The sequence below is a fragment of the Cheilinus undulatus genome, linkage group 16 (assembly GCF_018320785.1).
Source record: "Cheilinus undulatus linkage group 16, ASM1832078v1, whole genome shotgun sequence".
Classification (NCBI taxonomy): domain Eukaryota; kingdom Metazoa; phylum Chordata; class Actinopteri; order Labriformes; family Labridae; genus Cheilinus; species Cheilinus undulatus.
In genome coordinates this window covers 35,162,709-35,175,564 of record NC_054880.1, presented here as the reverse complement: position 1 = coordinate 35,175,564, position 12,856 = coordinate 35,162,709, and the positions used below count along the sequence as shown (strand labels likewise).

Sequence of the window (12,856 nt, the reverse complement as noted above, 5' to 3'; positions counted from 1 at the left end):
AACACTCTGGATGGAATAAATCCATTCAAGCAGAGAGCGGCTTACAGCAGCTTCAATAAGCCCTGCATTGCATCATGAGAGCCTTCATTATTGTTTCAAACTGTCAGTGGAAAAACTGATTCCAGTAAGGAGCTCAACTTAATCTCTATTGAGTAATATATCCCTGACACAGTGTAGCATAGCTATCAACCAGGTGCAGCCTTCAAGGCAAGAGATACATTTATGTTTCAGAAAATAGAAAATAGCGAGCACTAAAGATGAGAGCTGGGAAAGAATATGAGCCCCTCTCTGAGTAATGGGTCTCTCCTATTTGGTCTACTCACTCACTCATCCTGTGGTCCCTGATGTGCCGATGGAGGGAGATCTTGTCACTGACGTAGATATTGATGGCGTAGCGCTCCACACTGTCCTGCTCCTCCTTCTTTTCTTCAGGGCTGAGGCTGAGGTGCGTGGCTCGACCCCACTCCCCATGTGCACCGTTGTCTGGCGGGGGCTTAACGTAGAGGGGCCTTGCAAGTTGCTCATCAGACGCACCTTCTTCTGGGGTGAACTGTCTCGCACGGATGTCGCGTTCCTCCTCACCTTCCTCTGCAGGGGAAGAGGGGAAAGAGGGGAAAGAGGAGCGTGCTAACACAAGGTAGCCCAGCCAGAGAATCCAGAGCAGGAAGCCAGCTTTGGCCAGCGTGCCCAATTTTCGAGAGCAACGCACCCTCATGGCGGAAAGCCGTCGGGGGGCACCCTGGCTGGCTGAGTTGGGGTGCCCTGCAGGACACAAATCTCTGTAAAATAGAAAGAGACACAGAATTCAATAAAACAAGGTTGGTTAGATATGTACAAAACAGAAGAATAGAATTAAAAGTGAAGTGACAATATGAAAAAAATCCAAGTTACTACCACTGAAAGGATGAAATTTAAAAGACTGAACTCTTTAAGCAAAGCTCTACCTATTAGAACAAGGTTTAATCAAGCAACAAACCCAGAAACAATTAAACAAACGTAATCCCTAAAGCACTTATACCCAAGAAAGCCCACACCAGGCTTTAAATTCACAAGCGCCCTTAGGAAATGGCTCCAATCGACCAGACCTGCAGTAATCAGCCCCAACATCATAAATATAATCGCAGGCTCGGGCCTGCATTAAGATGCTCATTAAAAACAAATTGTAAAGATGGACGAGGCTGAATCATGGCTCATGGTACAGTAATGTGCTGCATAAATTGAGACTGTGATTCACTCCAATGAGAGATGTGTTAACCTGATGAACCTCATTACAATATTGTGCAGTTTAAGTCACGCTGCATCACAATAAATCTCATTTAAAGGAGGGTTTTTATCCAAAATGCAGTTAAGAGTGTTTATACTAAGCACAAGCCTGTAGTCTATACAGATGCTTTATCCTATGGACTGTGCAACCATAATATTTCAAACACTGATATGTATATATTTAATACACAACTATATTGTATGGACAAAAGTATTTAGCCTCAGCTGTTGATAGTGTTTCAATCAGACCTGTTGCCACAGGTGTATAAAATCAAGCCCCTAGCCCAGCAGTCACCATTTGCAAACATTTTGATCCTCAGTGGGCCGTTGTGAAGAGTGCAGTAAATTCAAGCCTGATACTGTAATGGATGCCACCTTTGCAATAAGACAGTTCCTGAAATTTCACTCTTGATGGATACTCAACATTCAAGTGGTATTATTAGAAAGTGGAAGCATTTAGGAACAACAGCAACTCAGCCATGAAGCAAAAAAAACAGGTAAACTCATAGAATGGGGTCAACGGCTGCTAAGGATATGGGGCTTTGCTTAGGGGCTGTAAGTATACTACAATAGGAAACGATGTAGTGCAAGTTAATTTTGTCACCAGCGCTTTCTTGGATTGCATGCTGTCAAGCAAATCTATGAATTACTCTTCGGCTTACAAAAACAAAGCAGATGAATTACAACCTCCCCTCCTCCGCAATACCAATAAATAAATAGACCATTATTATTACCATCTTTGTTTTCTGTAGCAGGATAACAACATGTTTATTCTGCTGTAAAAATTGGCATTTTAATACGGGATCTTATTGAAATTCACTGTCTTTTGCATGCATGCCCCGCTCTTTCACAACTTTACAGCAAAGACTACACTTTTACAAACGGGCCCGAGCTTGTCTGTTATTTGTATAAACATTAGTAATCAGTTCCTCAGTTAGAGATTAATATGCCCTTTGTTTAGCCTATGCCAAACTAAACCACACAAAAAAACAGGTTGTTCAAAAATCTGTGTGCAAAATTTGCACAAGACCAGACCCTTTTATCCCTGCTTTAAAAATCAAGATTAGCTTGCGTTTGAAGACACACAATGACAGCAATTTAGACATTCATGCCTGACAGATCAGATTAGCCTGCCAGCATTTTGAAAGAGGGCTGCGGTAAAAACGAACCACTTAGCTATGTTGACACTGATCTGAATGTAATCACATAATTGTGTTGCATTAATATTAGAGCAGGGTGCCTTTTACAACAGTGCCAAACAGTGCCAGACAGCCTAAGCAACTATACTGATACACGCACACTTATAAATAGAGCTTCCCCTTCCTTGCACTGCTGCATTATGATGGTTATTTCCCTGTTCTAGTGAAGACTGTTAATTGGTGAACAGCTTGACTTCAAGGGGGTGAAAAATACAGTTAAATTCAAGGGGGTATGTGTGTGCAAATAGCTATGTGAGAGTGTGTATTTCTATGGTACAGAGTCCACTGTGAGTCCTTAAAGGCAGCAGTAACGCAGCCCTTTCACTCCAGCCTGGGCCCTGGCCAGAACTCGGGAGTCCTGGGGTTACAAAATGGAGACGCCTGCAGACAAAACCCCCCTTTATTAGCTGTCCATCACACCTTCCACTCCCTCTGAATCTGATAGCCTTTCTGGGGAACGATTTGGAACAAGCAGGAGGGGAGCCAGGCCCAAGACACAGCTTAAATCCTGCCCCACTTTTTCGGCTAAAAAGAGGTAATGAAACAAAATGCCAAAGAAAAAAGTGGGTGAGGGATAACATTTGCTTCTTGAGCTGCAATCAGTTGTGTATTTTTCACCCAGTCATGCTAACAAACTCATAAGAAACAAAATGAAACAGATGAGTCAATGACTGGTGAGTAATTCTTTCTCAGATGTCGTCACTGAAGTAAACTGTAGCATATGAGGAAGATCACTCCACGGTCAGGCTGGAATGACTGGTCTGCACAGCATACTGTACTAAGGGCTCATCATTTACCTGTCAGAGAAACAATAGAGAAGAAGTAGTTGAGGCGTCTACACACCAGTTTAACAGGTTAAAAAACAGCCCTTTCTCCCATCACTGCTTGTATTTTTCTTTTGTGTTTGTGTTTGTCCTTTAATTTAGGACCAGCAACTCCTGTTATCACAAATCTCTCTTTGCTGACTACAGCCTGTGTACACAACTTTGTTGCAACTGTTTTCAAAGGAACTAGGCTGTGATGAATGATGGCTGAATGGCCATATTTAAAGCTCAAGTGGTTATGAAACAGGCTAATATTAATACTGATGACTCTTAGTGATCTAAAAAAGCAAACAAGAATGTCAGAGACATCAGTGATTTTTTCTGTTTTTATTCCTTAATGCCTTAAACTGCAAACAGATGTAGGTGTCAGATAAAGTGACAAATTCTTGCAGCAATAGGTTAATATTTTATAAGTAACCTCCAGGCAAAATCACCAAGAAATAAAGGTATGATAGTCTACAACAGCAGAGCCATTACAGCGTCTTACACAGTGATGTAAAATAGATCCACCGCTGCTACTTAAATGTCTCATTTCACTTTAAAAAACCCCACAGACAACTCAGTGATCAAGTCATCACATTATCAAATATTTATCTTTTTACTGTCCCTTTATAGCCTTATCAATCCATAACAAGTTCCTTTTTCTGTTGTTCTACCTATAAAAAAGGTCTGAATCCAAATAGGAAATCAGTAACCTCAAGTTACAACAGTCGAAAAATCTAAAATGACAAAGACTCAGTTTCAAATGCAAAATAGTGGAATTTTAAATTTTGCAAAAAGGGCACGATTAACTACTGAAATTCTGAGATAAATCACGATTAAATATGCTTGACAGCCCCAGTACGTTTCACCTTCCATTTCCTTAAATTCCCCTTTATCTTTAGACAATTAAGATAATAATTTGGGTTCAAAAGATAGTTTAAGCCGTTACTTTTTATCCATATTGTCAACTCTGCCAGATAATAGTGAACTCAGAGGATTGATTTGTTAATTTTACAAAAAAATGCATTATTCTCAGTTCATTTTATGCAGCTAGTATGTTAAAAACCAGCCTATCTACATGCAATATTAACTAATTTATTTTTAAAAATATTAGTTTAATGTGTTTTATATTAAAGATAAAGTTAGAAAATCATGGAATTCAGAGATAAGATAATTCAGATGAGTAAAAAAAATAAGTGAAAATAATCCATTTCATTTCAAATATTAGTACTGAAATCCAGTATTAGTTATCTGAAAACTTGACATTCTTTTTGAATAAATAAAATAAAAATTTTAGTGAGTCTGATGTGTTCCCTTATTTTGAAAAACAAATGTTGAATGAAAAATCATTTTTACCTAAACACAACTGCTAAGCTGACTTCAACTCACACAAATCTCCACTTCAAACTGTTGTAGTAAAACAAGAATACACTGCAAAATTTAGGTGTTAAATATAAGAGTTTAGATAATCCTCACAGTTAAATTTACACTCTGAAGAGTGAATTCGTTGGTAGTGTAAATTTCCAGCCCTCACAGTATTAGTTTTTACTAGGGTTCTTAACGTTAATGTGTTAACCCTAGTGATTAATCTTGAAACCTTAACGCATTAAAAATTTACTTAATTTAATCATATGACCAAGTTTGAGCACAGCTTCCTCCCGTAGTCCTCCAGAGTGGATGTGTATGTGCCTGGGGTTGAAGAGGTGACAGGCAGGTCAAACAGCCAGCAGTGATGAGTGAGGAGACAGACCCAGGTCTGCTTCATAGCAATTTTCCTTTTAAAAAGTAGGCAAATGCAAGTTAATTTAAAACCAAAGCTGTGTGTACATGCTGCAATGATGAAGTGTCTATTTCCACCGAAGCACGAGTCTTAAGTACCACCTTTGGGCAAAGCACATCTTTGCTTATGTTAGCAAAGATGCTAACAACAACACAGGATCAAGCCATGGTGGTCGAGGTACACCGGCGGAGTCCAGCAGACCCGGATTAGTCCTCAAAACGGGAGACGACTGGACATCAGTCAGCAACCATGACTACCTCAGGGTAACAGCACACCTGATCATTCACTTTACAGAAGAAGTTATTTGGTACCTAACGTGTTTGTCTGCTGGGCTTGTTTACAGTTTATGAATAGTATCGCTCAGTGAATGAAGACATTCTGATTTACAAACCGTTACGCTGAGATGTTAAATAAAGATTGAAAACTATAGTTTGTTGAATATTTCTTAATTCAAACACCATACTTGTACTTCTTTATCTCAAATAAAGAATGCCAGTAAATGGTAGTATTTTAAATGTATGATTTATAAATAATAATAACAATAACATTTTTATAAAGCGTTTTCAAAGTGCTGTACACAGAATTAAAAGAACGAAAATAAAACATTTGACAATAAGAACGTTTAAAAATCTAAAAACATAAAAATATGCTAAAACTATAAAAATATGCTGTGAGCAGCCATGATAATCATTCTGTTTTACTGTAGGTATAAATTTGAGGCATTTACAGTCTTAATAATTGACACACTGCTATGTGCATTTCTCATCAGGTGACATCTTTTACACTTAGTAAAAGTTGAGAACTTGAATTAAACACCTGAAGCAAAGTCAGCTGTCTTCTAGCAAGCGTGTAGCAGAGAGACAAAAGAAAAAGGACTTCGATTGAAAAACGGGTGAGACATTGAGTAATTTCTGATAAAACAGCTAAATCCTCATTGTTTTGCAGTTGTTTTAATAGCTGTAAGAGTTTATAAAAACACCACCTGAACTACCACAGCATATTTTTTCCTCTGCACATTTTCTAAATTTAATAATGTGTTGGCCAGATGGGAAGATGTTGGGAGCCTTGACAATCACTACTGTAGACTATCCATTGCCCTAGGCCAGAAGTGACTAATTCAGTGGATAACTTCACTTATGGTGCAGAAGTGTTTGACATGAAAAACAAAAATCCACCAGAGAGAAGAGTGAAGGTTTTACAGCAGTTTTCACCATGCAACAGACATCTTAACACATAGAATTACAACTTAACCATCTAAAACAATCTAAATGCCATGCCCAAGGGCATGATGGGAAAACTCCACTCCTGAGATTTGAAACAGCAGTGGGCAGAGCTTCAATCAACTGACACTCAACAGAGTTGGATTAACAATGAATGGATTTACACTGTCATACTCAGAATGGAGTTAAATTACACGCTGGGAGTAAAAATCAACTCTAAAATGTACAAAGTCAAGTTCAGAACATGTTTTGTTCCCTTCCTCAAAAAACAGTGATATTTATCCTGCATGTTCTGTCTTACTGATGGAAATATACAAACAAAAAACAATTAAAATGGATAATTAAAGCTTACTGTATAAGTCCAGGAAACAAAGTCATTTGTGTGACTTGCAGTGGATAATTTCTGAGGTCAAAATATCCCTTATTGAAGGTTTTCTAGAGGATTTTTTCCCCCCAAGTATGACTAAAAAGAGCCATAAGTCACAAAAGAGCCATGCGTTTAGTATCACAAGTCTACACAGTAATACCGTTTCCTTTAAAGGTTGTTTAGTTTTCCTTTTTTTAACACAGACTGAAACTAAACAAAATAGCATGACAAAAGTTTCCTCTTTCATCACATGATATGCCCAAGCCTTTCACATTCAGCCTACATCGAATGTTAGCCTCTGTCTTTACTTTGTTATGCCTCCATTTTTAATCCTTTGATGTAGATTCCTACGTGTTAAAGACAGAGGGTTAAACAGGTGTTAGGAGGAGGAAGAGCAAGAGATAAGCAGTCACGAGTATAGCTCCAGACAGCCACAACAAACAGTTCAGCAACAGGTCTCCTCGTCTGTCAATTCAAACTAATGTCAGGGTTGTACTTAGTTTTATAGGCTAGTCAGCCGGGAGTGTGATATTTGAGCTAATCTCCAAATGAATGACGCATTAAAAATGCAGATTACCGCAGCCGTGACTCGGAGGAATAGTGGCAAATCTCAACTTTTCACAGAGGCATTGGTATCAGCTACGTGGGCCATTTTAATTCTCTATTGTCAAGCAATCTAATCGGCTAAGTCCATCACTGTAGTTGTAAATAACCAAACATAGTCAGAAATGCAAATTAGGTTGCCAACAACACACTAAGCAAACAATACTTTGGACGTTACGGACATGATAGTTTCAAACGCGCATTTCTCTGAGTAAAGTCAAAGTTTAGTTTGTGAGTTTACCTTCACATTAAGTTACATGTCTCGGGGTGTCTTCGACGTTGCCAAGCCAGTTGTTAGTCAGCCCGACTGCGGTCGTCTTCCAGTTAAACCTCTGGCTTGCAGATGTCAGCATACCCACATCCTCTCTCCTCCACGTTGATCCACTGACCAGCTTCAAAGCGCAAATGATTACGACGCAACTTCCGGTAAAAGCCTTCACAATAACAGCACGGCTAGACTACCTAAGCCCTCTAATTTTAAATATTTTATTAATTTATTATGAAAGGTGTTTTTGTTTTATTTTTATAGTTTTGTCGTACTTTGTAAGATCGTTTTACAAAAGTGCTGTATACATAGAGAATTTGTTTTTTATTTTCACCACAAGTGACAAAATCATTGTCAACAAATGATAAATAAATATTAGGGCTGTCAAAATATTACAGTTTTTATTACAGTTGATCCCAGAATGTCTGTTGTTAATCGCCATTAATCACCCCCTTTTTAGAATTTCCCTATCTGACATTTTTAACTGTTTTTGTGTCATTTTGCATTGTTCTACTGTCTTACATAAAGGATAATTGACTTCCTGTTTGGATACAGAACTTGTTATGGACTGAGAACGAAATACAAGGACTTTTAAAAGAATTCGATGTCTTCTGACCTGACCACTTTGCTGTTTGTGACGGGTTTTTTTTTTTTTTTTTTAAGTGAAATGAGACAATAGGGATCAGTGTTGGATTTATTTGATGCCTCTGTGGCTGAGGTCCTCAGCTGCATCCAGGTACTCTTGGCAGGAGGCGCTGACGTGCCCTAATCAGTGTTCTAAAAGGGTTAATAGCATGTGATTAATCTCGATTTTTCTGTGTGTGTGTACTCATTGTGAAACTTAATCAATAACAATTAACTCGATTAATCTTGACAACCCTAAAATACAATAGATGGCTGTTGGCAGTTATTTTTTTTTTAAGTAAATAGGCCATTTTATCTATTTCTGTGCAGTTATTAAGGTCATATTATGCAGATTAACCTTTATACAATAGCTGTTCACTCCCTACCCATGCTCTGCTTTATTCAAGATCTTCAAACCGGAAAGAAAAAAACCTTTATTGCACCTACTTCCGCTGTCGATGGCGTCGCCTTCAGTTAGCTTGACTCAGCCCTTCATGCTAACCACATTAGCTGTCATGTGTCTCTGCTGCGATTTTACCTCGGGCTGTCCAAAGGATTTTTTTTTACGACTTGTCAGTATTAAACGATTTTGTACGCTTCTTATGCCAAATGGCGAAGTGAAAAACACATTTTATGTCTAGTTGAGGTCCTTTAGCTTTAAAGCTTTAGTTTTTGAGAAGTTTGATAAAAGATCTGTAGATAAATGTAGATAAATTAAGCATATCCATATGACTAATGGGGCATGTGTTTCATGGTGTGGCCTTTCGCGAGCTTTAACTTGCTCGCTTGTTACGGTCTGTTAAAGTTTTAATAAAAAGTCTGTATAGTATTTTAAACTCTTATTTTTAATAGAGCTGCTTTTGTACAGCGCAATATCTGTTGCATGATGAGCTTCAAACAACTATGCAGAATGCCATTGAACAACCAGTGGACAGGTGGATTGTCAATATATTAATTTTACACAATACATCACAAAAGGCTACATCTGTGACCTTGATTGGAGTCCACCTGTGGTAAATTAAATAGTTTAGACATTATTTGGAAAGGCACACACCTTTCTATAGAATGCCTCACAGCTAATAATGCATATCAGAGGAAAAAAAAAGTCATGAAGCTGCAAAAAATTCTGCTGCACTGAAGGTTCCCAAGGACACAGTGGCCTCCATAATTCTTCATCCAGCCACACTGAGCAATCGGGGAGAAGGGATTTAGGAAGAGAGGTGACCAAGGACCTGATGGCCACTCTGACTGAGCTCCAGAGATCCTGTGTGGAGATGGGACAAAGTTCCAGAAGGACAACCATCACTGCAGCCCTCTGCTGACCTGGGCTTTATGACAGAGTGGCTGGATGGAAGACTCTACTCAGCGCAAAACATGAGAGCTGCTGGGAGTTTGCACAAACAAGCAAAAAAAAAAAACTTCAAATGCAATTACATTTTTAATAAAGTTGCAAATTTTTAAAATTTTGTTTAACTTTTTCATGCTGGGGTACTGAGTGTAGACTATGACAATATTTTTTTTTGACTGAAGCATCAGGCTGCAACATAAGACAAGTGAAAAAAGTGAAGGAGTGCTATTACTTTCTTATTGCACTATTCACCGGTCATAGCTCTAAAGTCTTAAATCTGGCCTGTGCAATAATTTTACTAATATGAGACATAATAGGCAGATAAAGCATTTGTATTTTTTTTTCTCTTTCAAGAAAGCAAATTTAGTTTTGGTAAATATATGCTTAGATGTATTTCATTTTTTAACTCTCAATATTTGTGTTTCAGGGGTGCGATTGTATCATGCATCTATATTTGAGCTCATGGGCCAAGCTACGGGGGGTCCTACAGGACTACAGCCTCTCATGTATTCTCCACAGCCCCCAGTCTTTCAGGTAAGTGAAAAACTAGAAAATTAGATGATCACAATTGAATGGATCTTGTTGATGCATCACATAACAACGAAATTTAATTTTGCAGCTAAATTGATATTTAAATTTTTATTCCGCTAAGCTCTTCAGTATGGAATTCATTGTATATGAATAAATATTAACATACAAAAAGGTAGCCATAGAAAAGAAATGGGCAGTTTTGGCCCATTTTTAGAATTATTTTCAGATTGACTAAGATAGTTTTAGTCTAATTAGATGTTAAAAAATAATGTTGGTTTATTTATTTATTTAATTTTATTTAACCAGGAAAACCTCATTGAGATCAAAAGTCTCATTTACAAGAGTGTCCTGGTTTGAAAGAATGTTGTAATTTAGTCAAGCTGTCATTATCGTCCAGCTAATGTCCTTTCCTGGCATCAAAAAACTAATATTTTTTTTTCTAAAATGTCTTGAAAAATTGAAATTTTACATTTAACCACCAGTGAGGCCTTTGTGCTTGGGCTTAGCCCTGGATATTTATGATTTTTTAACTCTACAAAAATATCAAATTTCAGCTCCCAGAATGCCTTAAATCCTGCCTTGATGTTGTCAAAAGCACTGAAAGGATCTTTTTGTCCCCTGCATGAATGGACAATGCACCTTACACAAACACGTACTCATGCACACGCACAAACAGCCCTTCGATCTGTGTTTGCCATTATAGGCTGAGTTTGTTTTCCCATAATCTTTAGGTCCTGCTCAGGCCGGACTCCGCTTGCAGCGCACCAGTGCAGCCTGTTGTTCAGCAAACACCTGCACTAGTTGGTAACTTGCCAACATCTTTTATTCCTCCCTCTCTCTCTCTCTCTCTCTCTCTCTCTCTCTTTCTTCCCTCCTCCTTTTCTTTTCAGTTGACACCTCTCGCTCTGTGAGGCTGATGTGCCCCCATCCAGTACTGAAAAGGTTCTCGTTTCTGTGATAGGGATCTGAAGCTTTTACAAATACAACAGAGGGTCCTGTACAGGTCAACCTTTCACCCCATTCATACCATTAGTTACTGTTCTGACACATATCTCTGCTGCTCTTTATTAAAAATTGGTTTTAAAACATGCATGATAATATAAAGTGTTTGTTTACTCTCTCTACTGACAGCAGATTTGAGCCAGATTTTTGTTGCAGCAAGTTGGTGAAACGTCTCTGTCCCGGAGGAAACAGTCATTTGACAGGCTGTGGGCTGGAGGTGAATTTAGTGGTTGCACTTATTTTCTTGGAAAAACGCTGAGAGGAAGATTTGCATGACGTCCATTCGTCATATGACTTTATGCCAACATTCAAATAAATCCAAACTGTTGGTATCAAAATCAAAAATAGAATGCCTTGAAAAAGGCATGCAATTTAAGAGGGCATGAACTGCTGTTATTTTCCATGTTTTTGAAACTGTAAGAGTTCTTTAAAGGACATTTTTAAGTTCTGTATAGTAAGGCAGTTAATGCTTGTATCCTGGAGCAATTAATAAAATTAGTTTTACTCATTGTGATTGACAAAATGACAACACAATGGCTCTGAATACTGTGTTTCTCTACCAGAAGTCCATTGTAACCATCCATTTAATGTGTCATTCATATTTTCACCAGAAGCAAATCTAATTTTAAAAAACCTCAGAGCAGAGAAAGCCCCACACCCCCCCAAAGATCATTGGTGCCTCCTCTAGGGATGCACAGACCCCAGGTTGGGAACCAATGTCCTGGGGGACAAATCATCCAGATAGGTTTTTGAAACAGACATTCACCCACATTGGCATTTGCAGACCCTTTTCTCACTTCTTAGTTGAAGCATCTTTGGCAGCAACTACAGCCTCGAGTTTTTTAGATATGACACAACAAGTTTTGCACACCTGGACTGGGGGATTTCCTGCCATTTTTCTTTGCACAAGTTCAGTCAGGTTGGATGGGAACTGTGGACAGCCATTTTCACGTCTCTCCAGAGATGTTTGATAGGGTTCTAGTCAGGCCTTTGGCTGGGGCACTTTAGGATATTCACAGAGTTGTCCCTAAGCAAGTCCTGTGTTATCTCTGCTCCTGTCATGTTTGAAGGTGAACCTTTGGCCCAGTCTGAAGACCTGAGATGGCAAAACAGGTTTTCACTGAGGATATTTCTGGACATTGCTCCATTCAGCTTTCCCTTAACCCTGATCAGTCTCCCAGCCCCTGCTGCTGAAAAACATCCCCACTGCATGATGCTGCCACCACTATCCTTCACTGTTGGGATGGTGTTGGGTAGGTGATGACCGGTGCCTTGTTTCCTCCTGACATAACATTCAGAATTGAGGCCAAAGAGTTCAATCTTGGTTTCATCAGACCGGAGAATCTTGTTTCTTGCAGTCTGAGAGTCCTTCATGTGTTTTGCACTGAGGGCTTCCATCTAGCCACTCTGCCATTAAAACTTCCAAAATGCACTGTATAAACTTGTCTTTTATGGCCTTAATCTGAACATGATTAATGCACCAGTGTACACATATTTAATGGACAGATTTCTATCATTTGTAGAAGTGGAAAGTGAAGTTTTGTATTATCTCTGGTCATAACAGTTGCAAAATACTCATACAAGCTCACCACGAGGTTGCTAGTATAAAAACAGAATGATACTTGGTCAATAATGGATAAATTTTAAGCATTTAAGCACATTTTAAACATTATAATCATTTTTCTCTTTTTAAAACTTTGTAAGCAAAGCATGGAAAGATGAAGCCAGTAAGTTCTTTATAAAACCATTTTAAAAAGGGGATGAAAATTATTGATTTTACCCCAATCAAGGAAAGAGTCCTGGAGGGTACAGACCATAAACTGCTCTTTAAAAATCGTAATGGAAAAA

General features: G+C 38.5%; 1 protein-coding gene across 1 annotated transcript in view; it reads right to left on the bottom strand.

Annotated features, from left to right (window-relative positions):
- Positions 1-7,617, bottom strand: part of poc1bl (POC1 centriolar protein homolog B (Chlamydomonas), like) — a 30,444-nt gene extending 22,827 nt beyond the window's left edge. Inside the window, exons 1-2 of the mRNA XM_041809215.1 lie at positions 7,480-7,617; positions 324-779 (exon numbers count right to left, since the gene is read on the bottom strand). Coding sequence (XP_041665149.1) covers positions 324-715 — 392 coding nt within the window. The 5' untranslated portion in view covers positions 716-779; positions 7,480-7,617. The remainder of the gene's footprint in view (positions 1-323; positions 780-7,479) is intronic.
- Between the last annotated feature and the right edge of the window lie 5,239 nt (positions 7,618-12,856).